Below are 27,339 nucleotides of genomic sequence, written 5' to 3'. Positions count from 1 at the left end.
AACAATTGTAAGGTAATATCTGGTGAGTGCACTGTGTGACAGCACAGACTTCTTGTTGAACTTCAGAATGTAGAGGCCTCGGAAGCAACAGAACCAGAGAGGCCTAAGTGGTGGAAACTTAAAGATGGGAATGAAAAAAACCTTCAAACAGGGCATAATGTGTAGACTTTGACTGTACATAGGGATGTGTGGAGGACAGCTGGTTCAAACTAAAGTAAACTCTGCTAGAAACAGCACATGACGTCCATGGAGTGATGAAACCAGTGCCAAGAAGGGAGACCTGGTGGTGGAATCCTCAAGTTAAAGAAAAAGTAATATTAAAAAAATGGCAGTCTATTGACTTGAGCAGTGATAAGATTGCATACATGCAAATGAAAAGAAGCCTAAAAGTGTTACAACAGCTAAAAATGTAGCCTGTGATGAGCTGTATAACTGACTAGGAAGACATGAGGGAGAGAAGAACATCTATAGACTCGCCAAGGCAAGAGAGAATGATGAGGAATGTGAAGGAGTTTGCTTATATTAGAAATGAAAGTGGTATGTATATTGCAAACAAATGATGAATCAATCACCAAAGTTTGGAGTGATTATTTTGAAAGAATGATGAATGAGGAGAACCTAAGGGAGTAATTAAGAACATGTAAGCCAAACTGGGGTGTGACAGATTGCATACAGGAGGAAGAAGTTGCAGAGGCCCTCTAGGAAAATGAAAAATGGAGAGCAGTTGGGCTACATCAAGTAACAGTGGATGAAGTGAGGTCATTGGGAAGGGAAGGCAACAAGTATCTTACAGGTTGATTCAATGAGATTGTTTAGAAAGGGGAAATGCTGGATGAATGGTGTAAAAAGCTTTGTGGTACCTATATTTAAACACAAAGGAGATATACTCTGTGCTAATTTTGGTCCTATTAAGCTAATGTCATGTGGTATGAAAGTATGGGAAAAGATGATTGAAAAACCTCAGTGATTTTGGAATGATTGAAATTTGGAAGGATCAGTATGAAATCATGGCAGGAAGGAGCACAATTGATGCCATATTTGTGCTATGACTCCTCAGTGGAGAAGTTCAGAGAAAAGAGATGGCAGCTGCATATGGTTGTTGTGAACCTGGAGAAGGTGTATGATGGTGTATCCAGAGAACGAGTTTAGTGGAGTTTGTGAAGTAGAGGTGTGCTGGAAGGATATGCTTCTCTTATCCAGGATATATATGATGAAGTGACTACTGTAGTCAATAACTAAATGGGGCTAAAATAGAGAATTTCTAGAAAATGTTGGCCTATACCAGGAGCCAGCTTTGAGCCCTTTTTTTTGTTTATGATCATCATGTATGGGATAAGTAAGAATATAGGAAGGGAGCTGCCTTGGACCATACTGTTTACTGAAGACTTAATGATATGTGCAGAAGTTTGAGATCCTGCAAGTCTCAGGAGCTGGAGCAGCCTTTTAAATTTCATGGCTGAGCTGGGGTAGCTGGACCCCGCTCCCTGAGTGTGAAAAACCCTGGACGGTTTCCCCCGGCAGGGAATGAGGAGTGTGGGGATAGGCAGCATGTTGGGAGCCCATGAGGCAGCTGGGCTCCCAGCAGAGGGCTGCCAGCAGAGCTGAAAGACTGGGCTCTGAGCTCCTCACGCTGTCCCTCTTAGGTTGATAGAAGTGCTCCTGGTGAGAATGCACACCACTGACTCAAGGAGGGTAGCGTGGACATCAGCCACTGCAGTAATTAATTTCAGGAGCCATTTTATCTAAGCTTGCTTTTGTATGGATCTTAGCCTAGTGCAATTACCAAGAAAATCATTTCCACAAAATTCAGTATCTCTTAAGGCATTTCTCTGCAAATTACAGTACTTGGTCTGCCACTGTCTCTTGATTAGTTGACATGATGGTAGCCCATGTAGTCGGTTCCTTGAATGAGGCAAATTTCTTTTAGAACTTTCTAATTATCCACTAGAATTCCCAGGATTGTACAGTGTTTGTCGTCCGTTCCTTCCATCAGTGCAGCTATCCATTCACTGTTAGAAATTTCAGCATTGTTTATTCAAAGACAAACCCTTGACTGAGTTTCTGGTAATCAGAAAACATATCTTGTGTGTAAGAAAGGAGAGTGATCTCCTTTGTCCCACATTCAAGGATACGTTGGTATCCTGGTCAGGTTCCATTGTGGTTTGAGCCCCCGATCTTGGCTTTTGGAGTTCCTGCTAAATGCCTATACAGCCAATAAAGTGCCTCATTCAGGAGGCCAGCTTAACAATGATCCCTTAATTTGATGCTACGAATTCTTGGCAACCCCCTTGTTTTGAACCAATGGGAGGGGGATCCACCATACTTCCTATGTTTATAAAAAGGCTTTCCTTTTCAGCAATCACATTAGCTAGGGAAGTTAGGGAACTGGAGACAAGAAGAAACTTGTATATACACTATTCCAGTTAATGCTGTTCCCATGCAGTTTTCAGAACTTGACTCTGGAACAAAATTGGTGCATCTATAGGCCTGAACAAAAAGGATGACATTTTCCAAAACCTTCACCTTTTCTCGTCTATGGCAGCATGCAATAAAAATGGATATTGGTGCAATGTTCCATATGTGCCTGCTGGGGCAGCAAATAGAAGCAAGGTGTGTTGGGGTGAGGAAAACTGTCTCCATGGCATAAGAGTAAGGAAGAAATTCAATCTCAAATCTAATAGAATAGCAGGTTCCAATTTAAGAGAACATAAAACTACAGATGAGGAAGCTAACTATATATTCCTGAGAAAGAACAGTTAGAAATACATGGTTCATGGAAACTACCCAAAAGGTTCAGAATATCAGCAGTAAACAAATGGGAATTCTGTTAACTTTACTTTTCTGGTACTTGACAAAGAAATACTGTAACTGTTGGGCATCAAGTTTAGAAATGAACACTTAAAAGACTGCAGAAACTTATTTTTAGGTTCTAATCTTGCCCAGGCAAGATAACCACACATCTAGAGTTTAGTGGATAAGTGGATTTTTCAAGCCCTGAATATATTTAAGAAGTTGAAGAGGTGGTATTTTATAGTGAATATACTGAGTAGTTTTGAATGGGTTTCCACTGTCTTTTTGGTGTTCAAGGAAACTTTTTAGCTGATCATTCTTTCCCTCATAACCATTCATAGATGGAATGAACATTTGCATGGTTGTGTTTCTGTACTTCATCTCAGTGTTTCTCAATTTCTTTCCACCCACGGAACCCTTGCCTGCCCATGCCATGCCCTCAGAACCCTTGCCCGCCCATGCCATACCGTCCGCCGAAAAGTCAAGAAAATCTTCCTCTTTTCGGCGGCGCGGTGTTTGCTTGATTCGGCGGCGCACTTTCAGGGCCATTATCGGCGGCGCAGTACAGTTTCTTCGCGGAACCCTTCCGCTCAGGCCACAGAACCCTAGGGTTCCGCGGAACACCATTTGAGAACCACTGCTTTATCTGGTAAAGTTTTATAATATGCAGAAGAGCGCTAACAGTATTGTTGGCATTCCAAATATAATGGCCCTACTGGCTTCAGATGCTTCACAACTACTGTATGTGTAATGACCAAATAATGATGTACTCATTAAATAAAAGTGAGTTTGAGGTAATATATGCTTGTTTGACATAAACTTGTCTCAACCTACTTCTGTTAATGTCAACCACATTTTAGGTGGAGAGCTTCATTTCCTTCAGATTGGAGGAACCTGTGATGATATAGATGAAGCTGATATACTTGTGGATGGATCCCTTTCTAAAGGGGTAGAGCAGTCATCGGAAGGCACAAAGCCCTTATCTAATCCTTCTAGTCCAGGCATTACAGGTAAACATTCACATTTAAACATAACAAAATATATTAATCAAAGGGAGGTAATTTCTTGTTTTTTAGCACATCAAGTGGTCATTAATAGTCTAGTCTTGTTCATGGTTTCATAATAATGGTTGCCAAAATACCCTAACTCAAAATTCTTCACAGTGCATTTTGTCTCTCTATGTTGTTTGAAGTGGGGGATAAATGTGGAGGAGAGAGTTGTAGTGCTGCCAAAATTAAACTTGCTACACCCCTTAAATAAGCTTGTAAATTCATTACATTGAGTTAATACCATGTATTGTTGTCATGGCAGGATTTATGATACAGATGCTATATAATACTGCAGTCTGTTTTATTAAACATAAAATTGGGTTGAAAAATCATATACAGTAGCCTGAACAGTGGAGTTGACTTGGTATTCTTCAGATGCTAGTATATCTGGTGTTTTTAGAAGCCTTTTTGCAGTGTGAAAGTTTTTCAAACTATGACATTTTTTAGGTAAAAAAGAGCATGGAAACACAGAGCGACAGCCTCCCTCCTTATTCCCAATGCAAGATCACAAGCCCCAGTACTCATGACCCCATACAATTCTGGACAACAGGGATACTGGGTCCAGCTCCAGTTTATTCTTCTCGGTGATTTCTCCTTGGTACTGTGCTCCTCCTGGCTCCTGTACTGGGGTGTCCCCGTTTGGCTGCTGTGCCCCTCCCAGGCTTCAGGCACGTTTCCGGCTGCTTCACTATGTGAGGGCCTGCCTGCTGGAGCCTTTTTGTCTGGAGCTCCAGACATATACCCCCAGTTCCCAAACAGCACTTGATTTTCCTGGAACAATCAGCACTTCTGTGGACTCAGGACAAAGTTTTCAGGAGGCCATGCTCTCTAAACCCAAGGGGGTTACACTTATAAAGCCCTTAACAGTTGGGTTCCTGGCTATCTGGGCTAGCTCTTTCCATTAGGTGCATTGCCACAGTTGAGAGGGATACTTAAGCAACCAACCCCTGGTTTAAAAGAGGGAGTTGGAGGCAGGATATTCTGAGAGGAGTGTCCTCCTTGTTTAGACATCCCAGAATCATTATCCTTTAAGGCCCAGTGAAATGTAATGGATTTTTGGGAGGTGGTATGTAAAGTTGAAGGTTGGATTGTGGGTCATTATGATTTTCAGGAAGTGTTGCTGTTTGGGATTAGAGTATTAGTGTATTTTGTGTATTCCAGTTGTTGTTAGAGCACAAAGAACGTAGGGCCGAGAGACATACTAAAATATATGAAATTTAAAAAGTTGCAACTACTTTACCATTGTAAGGTGAATATATGGCACCTTTACCTTCTCTCCCTCCCTCCCCATTAAAAGTCCTTTCAAGACCAAATTGGGATATGAAGTGAATGTCCGGAAGAGAATTTGTTGCTCAAGTTACAGATGAATTGGTCCAGCCATTTTAGTTATTAAAGTTTAGATGTGTGGCATTCCCATCTTTTCCTTAAATTATACACACATGGTCTTGCCTACATTTTACTCCCTTTCTCAGATTTGCTTTTTTTACTTTTAACTATACTACTGCACTTTAGTTATGTTTGGATATTAATTTAGTTGATTTTTAAAACTGTCAAGGTGCCTGGAGTGTCCGCATAGGCACTTGTTTTTGTAGTGTGTGTATAAATCTACATACATGAAACCTACTTGAGCCTAAATTTTCTCCTGATCATGGTGGTTTCTAGGTTTTTTGGGGTTTTTTGTTTTGTTTTTTGCAAAAGACTGCCCGTAGGTTCTCGCTGCCTCAGAGAGCTCAAACCTTGTTATGTTGTGGGTTACAGGTAACAGATCATAACTGTTCTAGCTGTAAGCATGTGTCCGTAAAACAGCTGTGCATCTTTATCCAGGGTCCTTGAACCTGATACCTTGTGATGAGGAGTTAAAAAAACAAACAAAAAAATCCCACAGTGATTTGATAAATTATTTGAATGCCATTTTTGTGATGTGATCTCAAACTGAGCAGCTTAGAAGCTCTCCAAAGACTCCAGCAGAAACTGGAAGTCAAGGCTGCAACAAAGCACCTAAGTCCTATAACACTAGAGGTCTTAGGTAGAACCAGCTTAAGTTGAAGGACTAAAATATTTATAGATGTAATTTTGAAGAAATGTTGAAACAGTTCTAAGGGACATTCAACCATGATACACTAACGCAGATGTCGGGATGTAGTAATTTTATACATTTGAGTGATGAACACTTGTGTAACAGTCATATTAGTTCCAGAGGGGTAGCCGTGTTAGTCTGTATACAGCAAAAACAACGAGAGTTCTGTGGCACTTTAAAGACTAACAAATTTAATATTTGCAGACATAAGCTTTCGAGAGACTTCAGCTCTCTTCTTCAGATGCAGTAATACAGAAAATAGGTAACACAGAGGCATCTTATAGATATCCAGGTGCATTGAGAACAATGGGGGAAGTGGAGTCCGGTACTTAAGACCTAATGACAACCATTGAGTAGGAGGTAAGAATGGGTGAGCAAAGTAATTTACCTTCGGTAGTGAGATAGCCACTCCAAGTCTCTGTTTAAACCCAGTTTGAATGTGTCAAGTTTGCAGTTCATTTCTAACTCAGCAGTTTCTCTTTGAAGTCTGTTTTTGGAGTTCTTTTGGAGAAGTACAGCAACTTTCAGGTCAGAGACAGAATGCCCTGGACATGTCTAGACAGAGACAAACACCTACAGGATCTCTGTGAAACATTCCTAAAACTACAATACCCACCTGGAGAAGTAAAGAAACAAATTGACAGAGCCAGACGGGTACCCAGAAGTCACCTACTACAGGACGGACACCCAACAAAGAAAACAACAGAACCCCACTGGTTACCACCTACAGTCCCCAGCTAAAATCTCTCCAGCACATCATTAAAGATCTACAACCTAACCTAGCAGATGATCCATCTCTCGCTCAGGCAGTGGGCGGCAGACCCATCCTGGTTTACAGACAGGCCCCCAACCTGAAGCAAATACTCACCAGCAACCATACACCCTACAAAAAATCCTACCCAGGAACCTATCCCTGCAACAAACCCCGTTGCCAGCTCTGCCCACACATCGTCTCTAATGACGTCATCACTGGTCCTAACCACATCAATCACACCATAAGGGACTCATTCACCTGCATATCCACTAATGTTATATATGCCATCATGTGCCAGCAATGCCCCTCTGCCATGTACATTGGCCAAACTGGACTATCACTACGCACAAGGATAAATGGACACAAATCAGACACAAGAAATAACAACATCCATAAACCAGTGGGAGAACACTTTAATTCCCCAGGGCATTCTGTCTCTGACCTGAAAGTTGCTGTACTTCTCCAAAAAAGCTCCAAAAACAGACTTTAAAGAGAAACTGCTGAGTTGGAAATGAACTGCAAACTTGACACATTCAAACTGGGTTTAAACAGAGACTTGGAGTGGCTATCTCGCTACCGAAGGTAAATTACTTTGCTCACCCATTCTCACCTCCTACTCAATGGTCGTCATTAGGTCTTGCATTGTTCTCAATGCACCTGGATATCTATAAGATGCCTCTGTGTTACCTATTTTCTGTATTACTGCATCTGAAGAAGAGAACTGAAGTCTCTCGAAAGCTTATGCTTGCAAATATTAAATTTGTTAGTCTTTAAGGTGCCACAGATCTCTATTTTTTTTAAGTCATATTAGTATTGTGCTTGATTAAATTATTAAATAGCTAAGGAAATTTACAAAAAAATTGTTAAGCTGGATTTAAGGTTGTGAAGATCTAGTAATTGCTGAAGCGCAAAAATATCTTTAAAAGATTGTTGAATTTGCAAAGAAGAGAACATTGGAAACTATCGTAAATATGGAATTAAAGTACTCCAAGTGATCTTGGTTCTTCTCTCTCATGCTTTCCAGATGTATCTCAGTCTCAAAGATAATTCAGCTGAAAAGCCTTTTGCTTTGGCTGCGGACTGTGAAGTCCTAAATTGAGCTGATTGAGTACATGGGATTTAATCAGCTACCATGGGTTTAAGCCAGTTGGGTATGCAAAGGGTGGTGGTGGTTTGTGGAACACACTTGTTGCTAATAGTTGAGAATGTCTGAAAGCTAACAATAGGTTAGAAATAAACTGATGGTGGATGGGGCAGAGATAAGATTGTTTTGCTCGCACTTCCATTCTTACCAATGTTTTTCCTTTTTGAAACATCTGTGTTCATTTTTAGATTCACCTTTCTGTGTGTTTACAACCTTAGATACAGCTTAATTACATAATTTTTTCTGGAAATATATTAAACACCTTGAATCTTGGTTATATAATGTGATATAGCGAGGGCAGTAGGAGAGTGGTGGAAGGGAGGTATGTAAGCCCCAGAATGCTTAGGGCTCTGTTCCCTGCAGACTAGCTACAAGTCATTAGGGGACAGTTAGGAGCAGCTGAGGCCAATTAAGGCCCAGCCAGGTTCTTGATTAAAAAACCTCTGCTCCAGACAGACAGGGCATGAGCTAGAGGAGTAGGAGTGCTCTGCTAAGAAGTACAGAGTTGTGTGAAGGAGCAGGAAGGAATACAGTGTGTGTGGAGGAGCAGAAAGGAGTGCTGAGGAAGGTACCGGGCCCAAGAAGCCAGGAGGGGGGCGGGGGGGGAATTAGCCCAGGGGAAAAGACTGCAGCTGTGAATACGGTGCCAGCAGCACATAGCTGCTACTCATAGGGTCCCTGGGCTGGGACCCGGAAGAGCGGGTGGGCCTGGGTCCCTACCCCCCTCCCTGGGGAGCTGGGGTAGCTGGTGACACCCTGGCCCACTATGAGAGGCAAAAATGCGAGACCTGCTAGGGTGAAGCCGGCCATTTGCCACAATAAGCAGTTAAAAAGAGCTTACACTAAGGAAGAGGGAAGGATTTTATGTAGTAAAATGATGCACAGTAAACCTCCATATTTTTGTTGAAACAATTTAGATGTACACTGTACAAATGTCTTAAATTTCTTATTCAGTAGAAACCTCATTTTGAACTTGCTGCTTCTGAAATCATAACATACTACAGAATTCAGTATTCTCCTGCAAAGCCATATGTTCTCTCAGAACTTTAGTTCGCTGTGTTAAAAGTATACACGGCCCTGTCTGTAAATTGAGTTCTCAGCTCAGTTCCTATTGGATAGGAACATACATCTCTACAGTCATCCTTGTTGGTAGTCTCAAATCTGCTGCTCAAACAATGAATTAACACACTATCTGAACTATACACTCAGCCCTAAGAGGTAATTTCTTCTAGTCACAAAGGAGGCTCATTAATGAGCGTGAGGAAACTTGCTTGTGCTGTGCTTGCCCTGTGGATAGACTTAAATCTCCAGGGCTGTTAATCCAGCACTTTCATGAGTGCTGAAATTCAAATTTTAAAGCTAAAAATGACTGACGGTTGTTACAGTTCTCTCTTCGAGTGATTGCTCATATGCATTCCAATTTAGGTGTGTGCGCACCCCGTGCACAGATTCCTGGAACCTTTTTCCCTTAGCCTGCCCGCAGGGCCAGCTCAGACGCCCCCTGGAGTGCCACGCTCATGTCGCGGTATAAAGGGCACTGCTGGCCACGCGGGTCCCCAGTTCCTTCTTTCCGCCTCTGACGGTTGCTGGAACTTCTGCCCTTGCTATTGCAAGCAGCAGTCCTTAGCCTTCATCTAGTCTAGCTTCTAGCTTCAGTATTATTTAGATTTAGTTGATTCGTCGACACTTCATTTGAGCTGTTGATTGCCCTTAGGGGCTTGTATCGGAGAACCATGCCGGGCTCGGCTGGTTTCAAGAGCTGTTCCATCTGCTCCAAGCAATTTGCGGTGAGTGACCCTCATGACCGGTGCCTCGGAGAGCAGCACCGCAAAGAAAAGTGCAAGATTTGCAAGTCCTTCAAGCCCCGCACCCAAAAAGAAAGGAAGCCAGGCTGAAGGTCTTGCTCATGGAGTCGGCGCTCCGTCCGGCCTCAGAGCCATCACGGTCACCGGCACCGAGCAGACGCTCGGTGCAGAGCGCACCGCCGGCACCGACAGCGGCACTGAAGCCTTCGGTGCCGAAGAAAGCGAAGCGGTCCGGCACCGCCTCCAGGGACTCCTCCCTGTGACCACACATGCAAGGAGAGCCTCAGGAGACACCCCAGCCACGTGCCGTGGAGGTTCCTCCGGCACTGGTGTCTCCTCGCAGGGAGCCTCCCCCGACTCCTGGAAGTGGGGGAGTGCCCTTGCAGGGGCCGTCGACGCCGGAGGTGTTCGTCGCGGCAAAGGCTCTCTTAGCTTTGCCAACGCCTCCGTCCCCCCCTCGGCCGAGGGGTGCGGGACTAGCATCTCGGGGCAAACCTGCGCTAGGTAGCCCCAGTGGGTGGAGGAAACATCGCTCTCCATCCTCACCCAGACGGCCACGGAGGGTGGAGAGTGCATCCCCTCCGGGCTCCGACTCGAAGTCGTTGAGCGCCTCGGCACCGCGGCACCGGGGGCGGTCAGGAGGTACCAAGAGCTAGCGCAGGAGCGTTAGTGAGGACTCGGACACCTCCCACAGCTCGGGCTCGAGCTCTCCGGGGCGGGGCAGGTCAAGACACCGCTCACTGAGTAAAGCCTATCCCGAGGCCCTCTTAACCCCGGCAGCAACGGCACCGTCTCCTCCGGCACCGACTGCGGCGCAGACCATGCCGGCACCGGTGGCGATGCCAGCCTTATCGACGGCGTCTTACGTCTCCGTCCTGTGGTCTACCTTAATGGGTCAGGCCATGGTACCTCCGGGGCTGCCGGCACCGGGGGGTGTGGTACCGTCGGCACCAGCGTACCCACCGGCACAGATGTATGCGGCCTACGCGGCACCGGGGCTTCCGACTTCGGCACCGCTGACTTCGGCACCGGGTAAACCAGTGCGCTCCCGTTCAGCTTCATCGGCACGCAGCAGGACGAGCCGCCGCTCTCAGTCCCGTAGTGGGAAGCGCCGCTTCAAACGGTCGGGTCGCCGACGCAGGAGGTCCACTAGCTCCTCCAGCCGATCCTCCTCGAGGGGACATTGTAGACGTCGGCACCGATCCTACTATTTGTCCCAGAGCCGTTCCCCGTCGAAAGGTCGCAAGAGACGATCGGGGGGGTTCCAGTCATAAGAAACAGTATGGGGACACCCAGCAGCCACCTATGCCAGGGTGGCCGCAGGGGCCGTGGCAGTGGCCATATTGGGGACCTTGGTACGCTCAGCCTGGTCAGGCTGCTGAGTCCCTCCACTCTGGGGTGGCACAGCCCCCACCTCCTCCTACACAGCTGGCCCCTCAACTCCCCTCTGATAGGGAGTCAGACCCGGAGGAGGGTCCTTCTACAGGGCCTGTTCCCCTGTCCTCCTCTTCATCGCCGGATGAGGGGATGTCCAGGGATCATAGGGCGCCCCTGTTCGATTTCCAGGCGCATCAAGACCTCCTTAAGTGGGTAGCCTCTAATTTGGGGATACCGCTTAAGGAGATGTCAGAGGAGGAGGACCCCCTCTTTGGGCCTTCGGGCTCCTCAGGTCCCTCTCGGGTGGCCCTTCCCGTCCATGAGAGGGTTATGAAAATTGTGAAAGCCCTTTGGCAAACGCCCTCCTCTGTTCCTCCAACATCAAAGGGAACAGAGAGGAAATATTATGTGCCTAAGGAAAATTGAGTTCCTGTATAATCATCCCCTCCCGGGAACCCTAGTTGTGGATGCGGCAAACCAAAGAGATCGCCAGGGGGGTCAAGGTAGTACCCCCAAGGATAAGGAGGGGAAGAAGTTAGATCTCTTTGGCCGCAAAGTTTATTCCACGGCGGCTTTGCAACTAAGAGTGGCAAACCATCAGGCCCTCTTAGGGAAATATAATCAGAACCTATGGGGTTCAATGCAGCGTCTGATTTCAGCACTTCCTGCTGATCAAGCGGCTGACCTGGCCACACTGGCTCAGGAAGGGGAGGCGGTTGCCCGAGCTGCGCTGCAATCCGCCAGCTACGCGGCAGATACTGCGGGCAGGGCAATGGCCTCCGCCATAGTAATGCGCCGATGTTCCTGGCTGCAGGCTTCAGGGTTGTCGGTTGAAGTCCAGCAAGCTATCCAAGACCTCCCATTTGAAGGTTCCGCCCTCTTCTCAGAAAGGACGGATGATAAATTACATGCCCTTAAAGATTCAAGGGCCACCCTGAGGTCGCTAAGGTTATACACCCCGCAGGCATCGAGACTCCAGTCTCGCCCACAGCCACCTCCCCCGCCAAGACAGGCCCCCAGGGCTACTCAGCAGAGACGGCGACGGGAGCGCTTCAGGGGCCCTAACCGCCATGGTCGGCAGGGCTCTTCTGCGCGGGCGCATCATGGCGCAAAAACCGGGAGTGGCAACGGTAATAAACGTTTTTGACGGCGGCTGTGAGGGTGGTGCTCTTCCTTTTCCCCAGGAGCTTGACCCACCCTTTCGAAATAGGCTTCGACCTTACTATCAGGCTTGGGAGTCGATTACTTCGGACCGTTGGGTTCTAGGGGTGGTCCTGAAGGGTTACGCCCTTCAGCTTACGGCTTGTCCCCCGGACTCCCCGCCCATTACAGCCCCTTTGAGAGATCCTGTGCATAAGCAGCTTCTCATTCAGGAGGCACGTTCACTCCTGAACCTAGGTGCCATTGAGGAGGTCCCGGAGACAGAAAAAGGAAAGGGATTCTATTCCAGATATTTCCTGATTCCCAAGGCCAAGGGCGGCCTAAGACCGATCCTGGACCTCCGCCGTCTGAATAGATACATCAGACGTATCAAATTCTGTATGGTGTCCCTAGCCTCCATAATCCCGGCGTTAGACCCAGGGGATTGGTATGCGGCCCTTGATCTAAAGGACGCCTACTTTCATATCTCCATTTTGCCAAGGCATAGGAGATTCTTGAGATTCATGATAGAAGGAGGTCACTATCAATTTACGGCCCTCCCGTTTGGTCTGTCGTCAGCCCCGAGGGTCTTCACAAAGTGCATGGCTGTAGTGGCGGCCTACTTACGCCGTAGGGGAGTACAGCTCTTCCCATACCTGGATGACTGGCTCATTAAAGGCAGATCCAAGTCTCAGGTGCAAGACAGCCTGGAGTTGGTCTGCGCCACATGCACCAGACTGGGGCTTGTCATTAATGAGCTGAAGTCCACGCTTACCCCAGTACAGCGCATTGACTTTATCGGGGCTACGCTTGATGCGCTGCAGGCTAGAGCTTTCCTGCCACGATCGCGCTTCGAGACAATGGGTTCCATCATTGCAGAGTTGCATAGGTCCCCCATGACGACAGCTAGGCGCTGCCTGCAGCTGCTGGGACATATGGCAGCCTCTGCCTATGTGGTGAGGCTAGCTCGCCTCAAACTCAGACCCTTACAGGTCTGGTTAGCTTCGGTCTATGTTCCCTCTACTCATGTACTGACCAAGGTGGTCACGATTCCCCCGCAGGTGCTGTCCTCTCTTTGTTGGTGGAGATCCCGAGGGAGGTGCTCAAAGGAGTCCCATTCAGAGATCTGGCTCCGTCAGTAACCCTTATCACAGATGCCTCAGATGTGGGGTGGGGAGCTCACATCAGCGGCAATCTGGGCACCCAAGGGATATGGTCACCGATGGAGAGATCCCTACACATCAACGTCCGCGAGCTCAGAGCAGTCCGTTTGGCCTGCAAAACTTTCCTCAGATTCCTGAAAGGCAGGGCAGTACGGATCCTCACAGACAATACGGCGGCCATGTTCTATATGAACAGGCAAGGGGGAGCGCGTTCCTCGGCCCTGTACCAGGAAGCCACGCGTCTTTGGGAATTTGCAGTGAGACACGATTTTCATTTGTTTGCCTATCACCTCCCAGGGAACAGGAACGACGAGGCGGACCGCCTCAGTCGGTCATTCTCCCCCAGGCACGAGTGGTCGCTGCACCAGGAGGTGGCAGCTTTAATCTTCCAAAAGTGGGGAGTACCCCAACTGGACCTGTTCGCGTCGTCGCTGAACAGGAAGTGTCCCAATTACTGCTCACTTCGAGGTTGAGAGCCAGGCTCCCTTTCCGACGCGTTCCTACTGGAGTGGGGAGGGGCCCTGATGTATGCATTTCCCCCCATTCTGCTCCTCCCTCAGGTCCTTCTCAAGGTCAAGAGGGACAAAGCAAATCTCATATTGATTGCCCCAGCGTGGCCGAGGCAGTACTGGTACAGTACACTGCTCCACCTATCTATCGCCACACTGATTACACTCCCCAGGCGATACGACCTGCTCTCCCAGGACCAGGAGCGCCTGCTGCACCTGGACCTGGATTCCCTCCATCTAACAGCCTGGAGGCTCTGGCTGACGGAAAGTGAAAGGGCTTGTTCCTTACAGGTCCAGCAGATTCTGCTTGGTAGCAGAAAACCCTCCACACAGGTTACATACCGGGCTAAGTGGAGGCGCTTTACGGGTTGGGCAGAGGCTAAGGGTATCGCACCAGCCTGCTCACCTATACAAGTAATTCTGGAGTATCTCCTATACCTTAAAACCCAGGGATTAGCCCTGGCATCCCTAAAGGTTCACCTGGCAGCCATTTCGGCTTTTCACCAGCCGCTGCAAGGGAGGTCACTATTTTCCCACCCCATGTCGGTTAGATTTTTGAAGGGGGTGGAGAGGATGTTTCCCCAGGTGCGAGACCCTATTCCCCCCTGGGACTTAAACCTGGTTCTCACCATGCTCACAGGGCCTCCCTTTGAACCCATGGCCACGTGCTCCCTGTTACTCCTCTCCTGGAAGGTAGCGTTCCTGGTGGCCATCACTTCAGCTAGAAGGATCTCTGAGATAAGAGCTCTTACTTCGGAGCCCCCCATACGGTTTTTTACAAGGATAAGGTTAGGTTGAGGCCTCACCCAGCCTTCCTTCCTAAGGTGGTGTCCCAATTTCACTGTAACCAAGACATTTTCCTCCCTGTGTTCTTCCCAAAACCCCACGGGTCGGAAGAGGAACGGAGATGGCATTCGCTGGATGTCAGGAGGGCCCTGGCGCACTACCTGGAGAGGACCAGACCCTTTAGTAAATCATCACAGCTGTTCGTGGCTGTGGCAGACAGGATGAAGGGCTCTCCTGTCTCCGCCCAGCGGATCTCTTCTTGGATCACGTCTTGCATTAAGGCGTGTTACGAGCAGGCGAAAGTGCCTTTACCAGGAATGGTGACGGCACATTTGACTAGGGCTCAGGCCTCTTCGGCAGCCTTCCTAGATAACGTGCCACTGCAGGACATCTGCAGGGCTGCCACCTGGTCATCAGTTCACACCTTTACGACCCATTATGCCATTGTTCAACAGGCTAGAGACGACGCAGCTGTTGGCAGAGCCGTATTGAGTAGAGCTGCTCGTCAGTAACTCCTACCCGCCTTCATGGGTATGGCTACTCAATCACCTAAATTGGAATGCATATGAGCAATCACTCGAAGAGAGAAAACAAGGTTACTTACCAGTAACTGTTGTTCTTCAAGATGTGTTGCTCATATCCATTCCAAACCCACCCCCTGTCCCCGCTGTCGGAGTCGGCAGAAAGAAGGGACTGGGGACCCGCATGGCCAGCAGTGGCCTTTTTACCGCGACATGAGCACGGCACTCCAGGGGGCGCCTGAGCTGGCCCTGCGGGCAGGCTAAGGGAAAAAGGTTCCGGGAATCTGTGCACGGGGCGCACACACACCTAAATTGGAATGCATATGAGCAACACATCTCGAAGAACGACAGTTACTGGTAAGTAACCTTGTTTTACCGTGTGAACTTCACCTGTTCAACTATCATCTGTCTCTTGGGGTGGAATCACATGATTTTCCCGTTCTCAGACTGGGCACTGGGTTGCAGTCCAGTAGTATTAACTGTGGTTACTGCAGCAGGTCTGATTTAGACTCAAATCCTGCAGTTCTGTTCCCTCTGGGACAATAATAATGTAATAATTAACCAAACATTGTCCTTAAATCAAACTATAATTTATTTAGAACAAAAGCATTTAAGAGAAAATGGATTGTACAGTACAATGAAACAGACTATGCACATCTAGCTTTCCCTAAGGCTACCCATTCCCTGGGTCTAGAAAGGCCCAGTTCTTTTGGGCTCCTCTTGCACAGTGTCTTACTCTTTCTCTGTCAGCTTATCTGCCTAGATAGCTTCTGGCCAGTGACACGCCTCCATCACCGCCCCCCAAGAAGCACTTTAACTCTTTTTAGTGTTCTTTTGATCTCCCAAGTTTCCAGCCTGGCAAAACAAGCTTGCATCTTCCTTAGAGACAAGATCCTTGAAGCTAACAACGTGGCCTATTGTGTTTCAGGTGTGTGCTGGGGTGCCCTATCTACCTCCTGTTATGTTTGCTTTCCAGTTTGCACTTCCTACAGTCCCCATATAAATTAGATTAATAGTTATACAGGAAATTCTAATAACCCACCATAGTTATGTAGTAACTTTACATCACTGACCAGGTTACATACAGTGTTATAAAATTATTACACCTCAGTGTCTTTAGATTGTGGCATAGCAATTCTACGTCCATCACAACAGTTTTCTCTGAATGGAAAGTTTTTGTCATGAAGTGGGTCAATAGATATTAAAAAGAAACATTGTGAAATGCTCAAAAACTTTTGATTTTTGCAAGTTTGATTTTAGGTATGTTGACTTCAAGACTAGCTGATATTTCATGTCTTTTTCAAATCTGCTTACCTATCTAGTGTTAATCAAAGTAGCTTGGATAATTTTGGAATTTGGTCTAGGATGTTTTGGAAAGGAAGGTATATGTAGTAAACCTGTTATTTTTATCCCCTTCAACAAATATTAGGAGTTGATCTTTTGGTGGACCAACCATTTTCCCTTGAAACATTGACATCTTTAGTGGAATTAACCCGTTTTGAGACTTTGACCCCACGATTTTCAGCTACTGTACCTCCATGCTGGGTGGAAGTCCAACAGGAACAGCAGCAAAGGCGGCATCCTCAACATTTGCATCAGCAGCATCATGGCGATGCAGCTCAGCATACTCGGACTTGGAAGCTGCAGACAGATGGGTAAGCAGAGTAATGGTCCAAGAAAGAGGTGTAGGGGTGTGTGTAAGTCACTAATTTATCTTGCGGTTGGTATAGTAGTATAAGCTCAGTTCATCTAATTAATTGTTTTTAAAATAGTTGCACAGACAAGTGTGTGAATTAAAAACAACCAAAAAACTGATCTATTAAACTGCTCTATTTAACTCTTTATTCTTGACGTCTTTCATTGGTTCATGTGCTTGAGGTTTCCGTGTTTGTCTCAATGGACCTTGAAACAATTTGGAAAGTTAAATTTTGAGTAGCTCTTGTATTCCTAGATACAGTATTTTCCTAGATATGTGCCAGACATCATTATTGTCTTTCCCTTAAGTGTAAATACACCTCTGTCAGAGATGCAGTTTTTTCTAAATAGAATTTGGGTATTCTAAACCAAATAGATTAAGAGATTAGTAATTAAACCCTAAAGCAAGTGCACTTGAATTGGGAAGATATGGAATACAGACACCAGTGCGAATTTTCTAAATTTAAAAATAACACTTCATTTCAGTTTTTTTAAATTGGGTATTTTTATTTAAAGTTAAAAATTGCTCTTGTGTTTACAGCAATCTGTTACAAACCCACTGTAGATTTTTGTAATAATATTGATTCAACATTAGAGCACTGTTGGTGCTCATTAAATATATAATTACAGTAGAATTCATTTCACATGTATTACACACTAACTATTCTTTATCGTGCTTTTAACTTGAGTACTGAGTTGTGAACAGGCATCTTTTTAATGAGTTTTTAAATCTTAATACATACGTGTGTGTGTATGTGTATGTGTGTATATATATATATATAGTACTACAAACTATTTGAGAAATTACGTGAGATTTATTCAAATAGGCTTTGATATGAGACCTTTACACTGAAAAATGCCTGAAGGAGCAAATGAAGAGTATTGATATATAGCAGAATACTGAGGTAAGGCAATGTGTGCAGTAAGGTGCTTGCAGGGTTCTGAGTCAGACCAAGTCTTCGCATTTACATCAGTGATTTAAGAGTCTGAGCAACATGCTCGTTGAATTCAGGGTTGATGCTGAATGAAGAGGAGTTGCAGATGCAAGTGAGAATAGTGAAATATACAGAGGAACCCCGAGGAGTTAGAAGTATGTGCAAGAAATAAAATGTGCCTTAAACAAATGAAAGCTAAATGGTGGGAGAAGGCCAGTTCTGAAACATTCTGAGTGTGAGAACACTTGGAATGTGGTAATTGCAAGAATCCTAGGGATGACAGTGGGCATCAGATTGGATAAAGCTTGCAATGTGTGCTATATCTTTAAAAAAAAAAAAAAAAAAACCCTCCCCACACACACCCAGTGTGAGTTGGGTTGCATATTCATGTGCATGAAACAGGAAGGAGATAGTTCTACTCTGAAGTCCAGCCAGAATACTTCATTCATTTCTGAGTATCTCAGTCTCAAAAGATGTAGACAACTGGAGAATTCTAAGAGCAACAAAATGAAGCTGGAGAGATTGATTTATGAAGAAAGATTTGACTAAAGAGAGGTGGTTGGGACATAAATTTATAATATATGAGTTTAACATAGAGGAAAGATATATTAATTGTGTAAACTAACTTTATCCCTTACTTCTGGTTAAGAAACTTTGGGTTCAGTATGAGGAAATCTTCCTGACAGTGAAATCGAATAGACTGTTGAATGAGACATTTAGGGGATTGATAGATATATGGATCCTTATGCTTCAGGGCAAAGCTAGCCAAGAAAGAAACTTTCCTAATTGACACATTATTCTGTAACTGCATAATGTATGGCTGTGTTGTCTTCCTTTTGAAGCATCTGTACTGGAGACTATTAGAAATGGGATATGGGATTCAGGTTGATCAGTGGTCTGATCTGATATGGCAATTGCCTTATTTCTCAAATAAACTGAAGAAAATAATCCTGCGGCTATATTTCAGGGAATAACCTTACACTGCACTTTGGCTCTTCCAGCTCTAGCTTCTATGATTGTAATTTAAAAGTGTACATAAAACTGAAAAGAGAGTTCATGGCCTGCATTAGTGTATGATTATGACGGTATTCACCCAGGAGTTCTGAAGGCAATCAGATATGAAATTGTGGAACTAATAACTCTGGTATGTAACCTGTCACTGAAATCAGCCTCTGTACCAGATGACTGGAAGGTAGCTAATGTAATGACAATTTTTAAAAAGGGTTCCAGAGGAGATCCTAACAATTACAGACCAGTGAGCCTAACTTCAGTGCCAGCCAAATTGGTAGAAACTAGACTAAAGAACAGAATCATCTCACTCACGGGTAACTTTAACTGGGACTTTAGGACGCACCGATTAGCTCAGCTCTGATGGTGCCACTGGACCTGGAACGGTTCCCCTCATCATCTGCGGATGCAGCCATGTTATTGACGCCTTCCTTTTATCCTGACTATTACCACCAGTTTCAGGAACTGTTGTGGAAGGTGGCTGATACCCTTCGCATTCCATTAGAAGAGGTGCAGGACAGTCAGCATCAGTTGCTGGACATTCTCCATGTGTTGGTACCAGCCAGAGTGGCACTACTGATAGACGATTCCATTCTCCAACAAGCTCATACTGTGTGGCATACCTTGGCCACATGTGCTTCTACCCCAAAGGAGGCAGAAAAGTAGTACTGTGTTCCTTTGAAGGGGTCTGAGTTTCGGTTTTCTCACCGCCCACCTAATTCCTTGGTTACCCAGGCTGCTACAGAGTGGGCCAGAGAACAGCACCTGCGTTGCACTCTGATTGAAAAGGAAGGTAAGAAGTTAGACTTTTTAGGTGGAAAGGCCTTTTCCTCAGCCTGTCTCTCATTCTGCATCTCGAACTACCTGGCACTGATGGCTAAGTATGACTTTTTGAACTATGGCCAGTTACTGGACTTTGCGGACAAGGTGCCCCAATAGGATTGTGCCTGCTTCCAAGCTATTTTGGAGGAGGGCAGATTAGTTGACAGACCCACACTCCATGCTGTGGTAGATTCTGTGGGCATGTCTTTGTGCTCTATGGGTATCGGAATCAACATGAGGATGGAATCCTGGTTACACTCCTCTGGTTTCCCTAGAGAGGTACAGAATATGATTGAAGACCTCCCATTTGATGAATCCCACTGCTTCAACTATCCCCAGTTCTACAACTAGTGACCCTACGAACCTCACCAGAAGCATCCAAAGACCCAGAGGTCTGATCCATTGACGCACAACACACTCGATCTTCTCATAAGCGATATTTCTGAGTGCACCTAGACATCCATCAACCACCTGGCACCCTGCTGTCCTTGTCAGTCACCTCTTTGGGGACCATCTAAGACTCTTTACTAGCATGGAGTGCGGTAACTATGGACAAGTGGGTCCTGGATGTCGTTAGACATGGCTATACGATCGAGTTCAGGACACTAAATCATCCCTGTTCCCGATCCTGTCCCTGGGCCCACTCTTATTACTCAGAAGGTGGACTCCCAAAAGGTGGACTCTACTATAGAAAGGAGTGATAGAGCCCGTCCCCATGATCTTTCAGGGCACAGGTTTCTATTCCACCTACTTTGGGGTGCCCAAAAAGAAGGGAGGATAGACCCAATCCTAGATCTCCACCATCTCAATCATTACATATGCAACCCAAAGATTCACATGGTTATGCTGGTGGCCATCATACCCTCACCAGAAAAAGGCACATGGTTTATTATGGCTCTTGATATGCAGGGTGCTTACTTTCACATAGACATTCACCCAACTCATGGATGATTCCTGAGATTCACGATGGGCCCTCGACACTTTCAATACGGGGTTCTCCTGTTCTGACTCACCACTGCTGCATGGGTCTTCACCAAGATTTTCACTGTGGTGGCGGCCCATCTCTGGCATCAGGGAATCCTCATCTTCCCTTACCTTGACAGCTGGCAGACAAGAAGCTCGAGTCCATGTCCCAACTGTTTCTGCTCTTCTCTTCCCTAGGGGTCAGTGTGAACATCGAAAAATAGACTTTGGATCCCGCACAGTCCCTGAAGTTCATCAGAGCATGCATTGATGCGATCCTCTGCATGTGCTTACCTGCTGGAGGAGAGATTCTGAGCCTTGTTAGACCTGATTACTTCAGTGATGTCAAACCTTCAGTTCCAGCCTGAACTTGCCTTTTCCTTTTTGGCCACATGACTGTGTGCACGTACAACACTGCCCTTGCTCATCTTTGCTTCCATTGCTTACAATTGTGGCTACAGAAGCCCACTCTCTCCTGCGCTCAGTTCCATGGACATCATTCTGATTGCCCTTCCCCTTGCCGCCCCCACCTCCCCCCCAGTCCTCTTCTCCCTTTGGTGGTGGACTGACTCGGACCAAGTCTGCTCCAGAATGTCCTTCCTTCCGTCCTCTCCAGGCGTGATGATCATAACAGATACATCACTTGATGGCTGGAGCACCCACATGGGCGAACACATGACACAGGGAACTTGGACTGCTGGGGAGTCCAGGATGCACATTAACATCATGCATTTCTTCTATCCATTCACTCCCGGCATGTTCTCATCATTTCAGATAACACCACTACAGCTTACTACATAAACAAGCAGTGGGGCATGTGGTCTCTAGTGCTGTGCACGGAAGCAGTGTGCCTCTGGAGGTGGTGCATTGCACACTGTATTCTGTTGTCAGTGGTCTATGTCCTGCAGTTACTCAGAATGTAATTGCCAATGCTCTCAGCAGGAATTTCATGACTGACTACGAATGGGAACTGCATGATGCAGTAGTTGTGGACATTTTTGGTTGCTGGAGGATCCCGGTCAGAGATCTTTTTGCCTCTCACACCAACACCAAGTGCATGAAGTACTGTTCCAGGGGCAGGTTTGGAGCCCACTCCCAGTGTGACACCCTGTTTATCAACTGGTTGGACTGCATCAATTATGCTTTCATTCCTCTACTGCTTCTGTATCACATCCTTCACAAACTTCGGTGGGAAGAGCAACAGTCATTCTGATTGCCCCATTCTGGCCTCACCAGTTCTGGTGTCCTCCTCTTCTCTGCATGTTGACACACCATCCACTCTTGCTACTGTCGTTCCTGGAACTGCTCACGCAACACAATGGCAGTATCAACTCCCTGATTCTCAGACACTTCACCTGAAGGCCTAGTTATTGTATGATATCTTTGCTAACGTGCCAGTGCTCATTAGCAGTGCTAAATGTCCTCTTAAGTAGCAGGAAGGAATCTCCACAAGGTGATCCTATCAAGCCAAGTGGAAAGGTTTAGTCTCCTGGGCCGAACAGAAAGACCTTGTCCCCTGAGGCCATAGGTCCTTATTCTCTTGGATTGTATTCTGTCTCTGAAAGAGTTGGGGCTTACTCTCAGCTCCATTAAAGTGCAAGCTGCAGAAATCACTGCTTTCCATCCCCCCTGTGGAGGGGTACTGGGTTTTCACTTACCCATTGACGGTTCAATTCTGGAAGGGCCTTGTGCGAACATATCCTCCCGTTCCACCCACCTCTGTGTGGAACCTCATTGTTGTCCTCACAGTCTCCATGAAGTTGCCCTTCGAGCCCCTGGCCTCCTGCTCCCTTTCTCTTTTGTCTCTATGAAGGTTGCTTTTCTGATAGCTGTTACCTCTGCAAGAAGAGTGGGTGAATTGGGGGCTATGATGGCAAACCTCCCTTTCACTACATTCCATGAGGATAGCTTCCCTGCATTTACATCACAGGCTTCTGCCGAAAGTGGTTTCCTGCTTTCACCTCAACCAACCCATACATTTACCTCCCTACCTTTCCAAAGCTGCATGCTTCAGAGTAGAAGTGATGTCTTCACTTCCTCAGTGTCTGTAAGGCCCCAGTCTTTTACCTGTAGAGGACAAGGTCTTTCTGGAAGTCTCCTAGGCTATTTGTCACCATAGTGGAAAGAATGAAGTTGCAGGCCAACTCCACTCAGTTTCAAAATGGGTTTTAGGGTACGTTGCACTCTTATCAGTTATCAGGGCTTCTCCACCGCCATGGGATACAGGCTCACTCCTTGAGATGACAAGCATCAACTATGGTCGTGCTTCATGGCGTGCCTCTTATGGACATATGTAATGTGGAGTTTGGTACACACCTTTTTTTCTCATTATGCCCTGGTGCATGACTCTGACAGATGATTTGTTCAGTGTAGCAGTCCTCCGTTCCATGGTGCCATCATCTTCCTCGCACCCTCCTCTTAACTGGGTACTTCTTGTTAATCACCTTCAGTGGAATAGAATAGGGACCATCGCTTGAAGAAGATGAGGTTACTTACCTGTAACTGGAGGCTCTTTGAGATGTGCGTTCCCTATATGTATTCCAATCCACCCTACGTCCCCTCTGTTGCGAATCTGGTAGATTTATGGTGGAGAAGAAACTGATGGCTCGGCTGGTCCACCCTGTTCTTTATCGCCTCGGTTGAAACCATGAGGCAGTACAAGGGCGCACGCGCAGAGTAACGTACACTACTACTTTTAAAAGCTCTGGCTCCAGATACATGGTGCATGCACATAATCCCTCAGTGGAATACAGATAGGGACCACATGTCTCAGCCTTCAGTTATAGGTAAGTAACCTCTTACTTTCAAAAATGTGTGTAACACTTAGAAGCATTATTAATTGCTTTTTCTTCAATTTGAGCTACTTTTGCAAATTGTAGTGTGTCAAACGATGAAACTTTTGATTATTGAGGGGTACTTATTGTCTCAAGTTTACACTTTAAGTGTAAAACAAAGTTGGCTTCAAAAGGGAAAATATGACTCATTAAAAGAGAGCTGCACCCAATTTGCTCAGTACAGGCTTCTGAGTGTGCACATGGAAAGAAGCACTTCCCATTCTGTATGAATTGTCAAATGTATTTCAAAATTTTGAATTTAAATTACTATTTTGAGCCTCCTGCAGGTAGCCATGATACTGTTGAAAAGTGGCAATGTTTGACACTATCAGTGAAAAAGAACAACTTCTGAGATAGCAACTATTTGGCTATCATTCTTTGGTACAGTTTAACAACTGGAAGACCATTCTTGTTTAAGAAAGCATTTTCTTTGTTTACCATTTTGTTTGATATTTAAGCCAGTATTTAAAGTGTTATGGAGGCGGTATTGTAATCCAGATAGTATGAGGTTCTGTACTTTTTCGCCATTTTTTAAAAAATTTCAAAACACATTGATTCAGCCTCTTACCAGTTGGCTTTTAATGTTTCCTACCTAAAATTAATATGATTAACTGCAGTTTAAAAGACTTTATTTTGCTTCAGAGATTTATATGGATATTGAGGGAATATGAAGGAAGTTTAGACTGACTAATGTAAAACTACATATTTTCTCACTATATTAGAGAAGTATATACAGAAAATAAACTGGATGCTGCTGCTTGTTTGGTTATACTGAACTTGTAGACACTGTTACAAAATACATATTTTTTTCCTCCAACAGCAACAGCTGGGATGAACATGTATTTGAATTGGTTTTGCCAAAAGCCTGTATGGTTGGACACGTGGATTTCAAATTTGTTTTGAACTCAAACATTACAAACATTCCACAGATTCAAGTGACATTATTGAAAAACAAAGCTCCAGGCTTAGGAAAAGTCAATGGTAAGAAAAGAGATCTTTTTTCAGACTTGTTACTCTTTAGGTCTGATATTTGACTGATTTAATTAGAGATGAAGTAAAGAGTTGTAGTTTATAGATCTCAATTTTACATTTACTTGTTGTTAATATCTTGCATTTTAACTTTCTTTGCACAAATTAAACATTGGGGAGCAAAAATCAGAAAAACATTAAAGTAGTCTAAGATAGGCACAGATTTTTAAAACCTAAATGTTATGTAAAGAAGAAAGAAGTATAGCTAAAGCAACTACAGTTTGAGCTGAACTTACATGTTGTTGTCCTACTACTAGAATCTGATAATGCATTAAAAGAAAGTTGCAGTGTCAAACATAAATGACAGTTTCTGCGTTGTACAACAAACTTCCTCCTTTCCTGAGTCAAAAGATTTAAAAAAAAAGATGCATAATTATTCCAGGTCATAATTAAAAATTCAGTTTGCATGCCTATTGAGTTTCTGAGTGCCTTAAGGGGGGAGGGGGAGAACTAGAATTCCATTGAAATAAAGATTGCATGACTGTGAATTTAAGAGAAAACAGAAAATAAATTCAGAGCCATTCTCAGAAAACTCCCACTGCTTAGCCCATAGATTTCAATAATGGCATAAAGGAGCACTACTGAGTCTTTTTAAAAAATAAATAAATCACAGAATAACTGCTGTGTATCCAAGGGAACAGTATTCTACAGTAGCAGTGTCTCAGTGGGGAAAGCATATTTTCTAAGAGTACAATATGGCTAAGAATTTCAACACACAGTTTAACTGTGAACACAGGACAGAGGAAAACAAATGCTCCCGCATTTGCCCTATGCTCTTTAAGACTTGAAATGAAGTATTAGTTGTAAGATACTGAAGCATGCTTGATCACCCCACCAAAGTTGGGAAAATACCCCCTATTTGCTGGTCTAACTGAAAACAAAGCTACTCTTTGACCTTATAGTTCAGTCTCATTTATCCCAGCAAGTTTAGGTCTTTAAATTAATGCTTAAGAGTAGTCTTTTGTTCTGTATTTTTTTTTTTAAATTCATTATTCAAATAGTAAAACTGTGGAGAGCTAAATAGGGTTTAACTAGAGCTGAGCAAATAATTCAATGCTACAGTAATGTTAATTTAAATAAAAAATTGAATTATATTTAGTTGTGTTGCTCTTTTGTGTTAGTGTTTCTATGAATATTTTTTTTACTGGTGAGACGCTCATACTACAGAATATTTGCAGAAAGCAAAATTTTGACTTCATGAAATTGAATATCTGCTGTGGAAACCATATGTTAAGAGTTTTACTTAATCAGGGAATGAAAGCAATACCTATAGGTCTAGTCAAACTAACAAATACAGCTCTCATTTTCAATATCAAACGCAAATAAATGCTTGAGAGCAATGTACAGGTCAAGAATGATTGGTAGAAATTATATGTCAAAAATTAAACTTGGACAGGTAAACTGCTCAGAAACAAATTGAGGACAAAGGCTAAATTCATTCAATAAATGATGTGTTCTGTTCTAATTGTATTATTAAAAGGAATTGGTCAGCATCTTTAGGGTTTTGTAGTGGAGATGATGATTTTAATGAATTTTGAGCAGAAACTTAAATCATAGCTCTTCAATGGAAGTTAATGTTTATGGTTTTCGTTAACACTACATAATGTTTACCAAGTCTTGCTAATATTTTTTTTTCCAGAAACAGCAGTAGATAGACAGATCACCTTTCCTTTATCCCCAGCTCATAGTATTGAAATGGAAAGAAATGGAAAACCAGCACTTCTTGAGTTGAATGAAGAAATGCAGAACATGGATGTAGAGGAATCACAATGTGAGCTTAGTATGGTTACTTCCCATATTTATCATGTGGAAACTATTAAATGAAAATGTTCAAAGATACATAGGAACCTATGCAAATATTAAGTAATTAAAATAAATAAAATGCACATTCTTTACGTTTATACTGATCCACACTACTCAGTACAGTTGGCTGTTGCTCCTCTCCCTGGGGACTATCCCGTTGAAAGCAAAAATTAACTGATGGGGACTTTAATTTTGATATTGTTAAATCAGGGTTTTATTTTAATTTAGAAATATGATAGTGTATCAGCTGTGAAGCTGATCTGTCATGTCTTCTGCTGTAACCTGGTTTTAACTGTTTCTTCAATTAACTAGTTTTCAAGGAAAGTGCCTTTTTTATTGCATACCTAATTTTTCTTTGTTTTAGCATCAGTGCCTCCAAAAGTTAAAATATCCAGTTAAAAATTCCTAGTTAGTCATATTAGCTTTACAGCCTTATTAAACTCACTCAATCCTTTCTCCGTCTAGCACATTATAGCAGCCCTTTCCCCAAAACGTGTGAGAGAAAGTGCCTGGAAGGTTATCAAATTAGATCTGTGTAGGGGCGATGAGTGCCTGAAAGTATTAAGTCTTGAAGCTGAATAAGTGTAAAAATAATAATAAAAATACCCCACTTCTGTCACTCCTTCAAGCTAAGTCTTACTTTCCTTCTTTCTTTGCTTCATGTGGTGACCAGGTTTTCAAAGAAAACCAGGATACTGTTGCAAGGTGTGTTTGGTCTAAGGGAAAGCTTTGTAGAGGAGGGTTTTGATGATGGGGAGGAGGCAGAGAGAGGCGAGCAGATGAGAATTTCAGTACACAGGTCAAACTTAGGAACCTTTTCTCTCCTCCTATCATTTCTTTATCCAACTATCCCTCTTTCCCTTTTCCTGCTGCCCTCTCCTTTTGAAAATTGAGGCTTGTTTATTACATTAGGATGGGAGAAAATATTTTCCTCTGTATTTGTCTCCTTGCTATTTCTTCCAGGCCATCATTCTATTTTCTGTGCTAATTCTGATGCCCCACTTCAATTTTTCAGTCACCTCTCATTCATTACTTATTTCTTGCCATCTTCTGCCTGGTTTTAGTTCCTAACTCTGTGCTTTCCTTCGCTTTTTTTGTGTTCGTCATTTTATTCTTTACATACTTGTGCCTCATT

The 27,339-nt window shown here is 44.5% G+C and overlaps 1 protein-coding gene across 1 annotated transcript in view; it reads left to right on the top strand.

The window, feature by feature from the left end:
* The window catches only part of BIRC6 (baculoviral IAP repeat containing 6), a 354,060-nt gene that overhangs the window by 42,432 nt on the left and 284,289 nt on the right, over positions 1-27,339 (top strand). The window contains exons 11-14 of the mRNA XM_067562654.1: positions 3,651-3,800; positions 16,545-16,770; positions 24,193-24,353; positions 26,041-26,172. Coding sequence (XP_067418755.1) covers positions 3,651-3,800; positions 16,545-16,770; positions 24,193-24,353; positions 26,041-26,172 — 669 coding nt within the window. The remainder of the gene's footprint in view (positions 1-3,650; positions 3,801-16,544; positions 16,771-24,192; positions 24,354-26,040; positions 26,173-27,339) is intronic.

This window comes from Emydura macquarii, unplaced genomic scaffold (genome assembly GCF_026122565.2).
Source record: "Emydura macquarii macquarii isolate MOO-44397 ecotype Brisbane River unplaced genomic scaffold, CSIRO-AGI_Emac_v2 contig_2457, whole genome shotgun sequence".
Classification (NCBI taxonomy): Eukaryota; Metazoa; Chordata; order Testudines; family Chelidae; genus Emydura; species Emydura macquarii.
The sequence above is the reverse complement of the archived record's forward strand: the minus strand, read 5'-3'. Positions and strand labels throughout refer to the sequence as shown.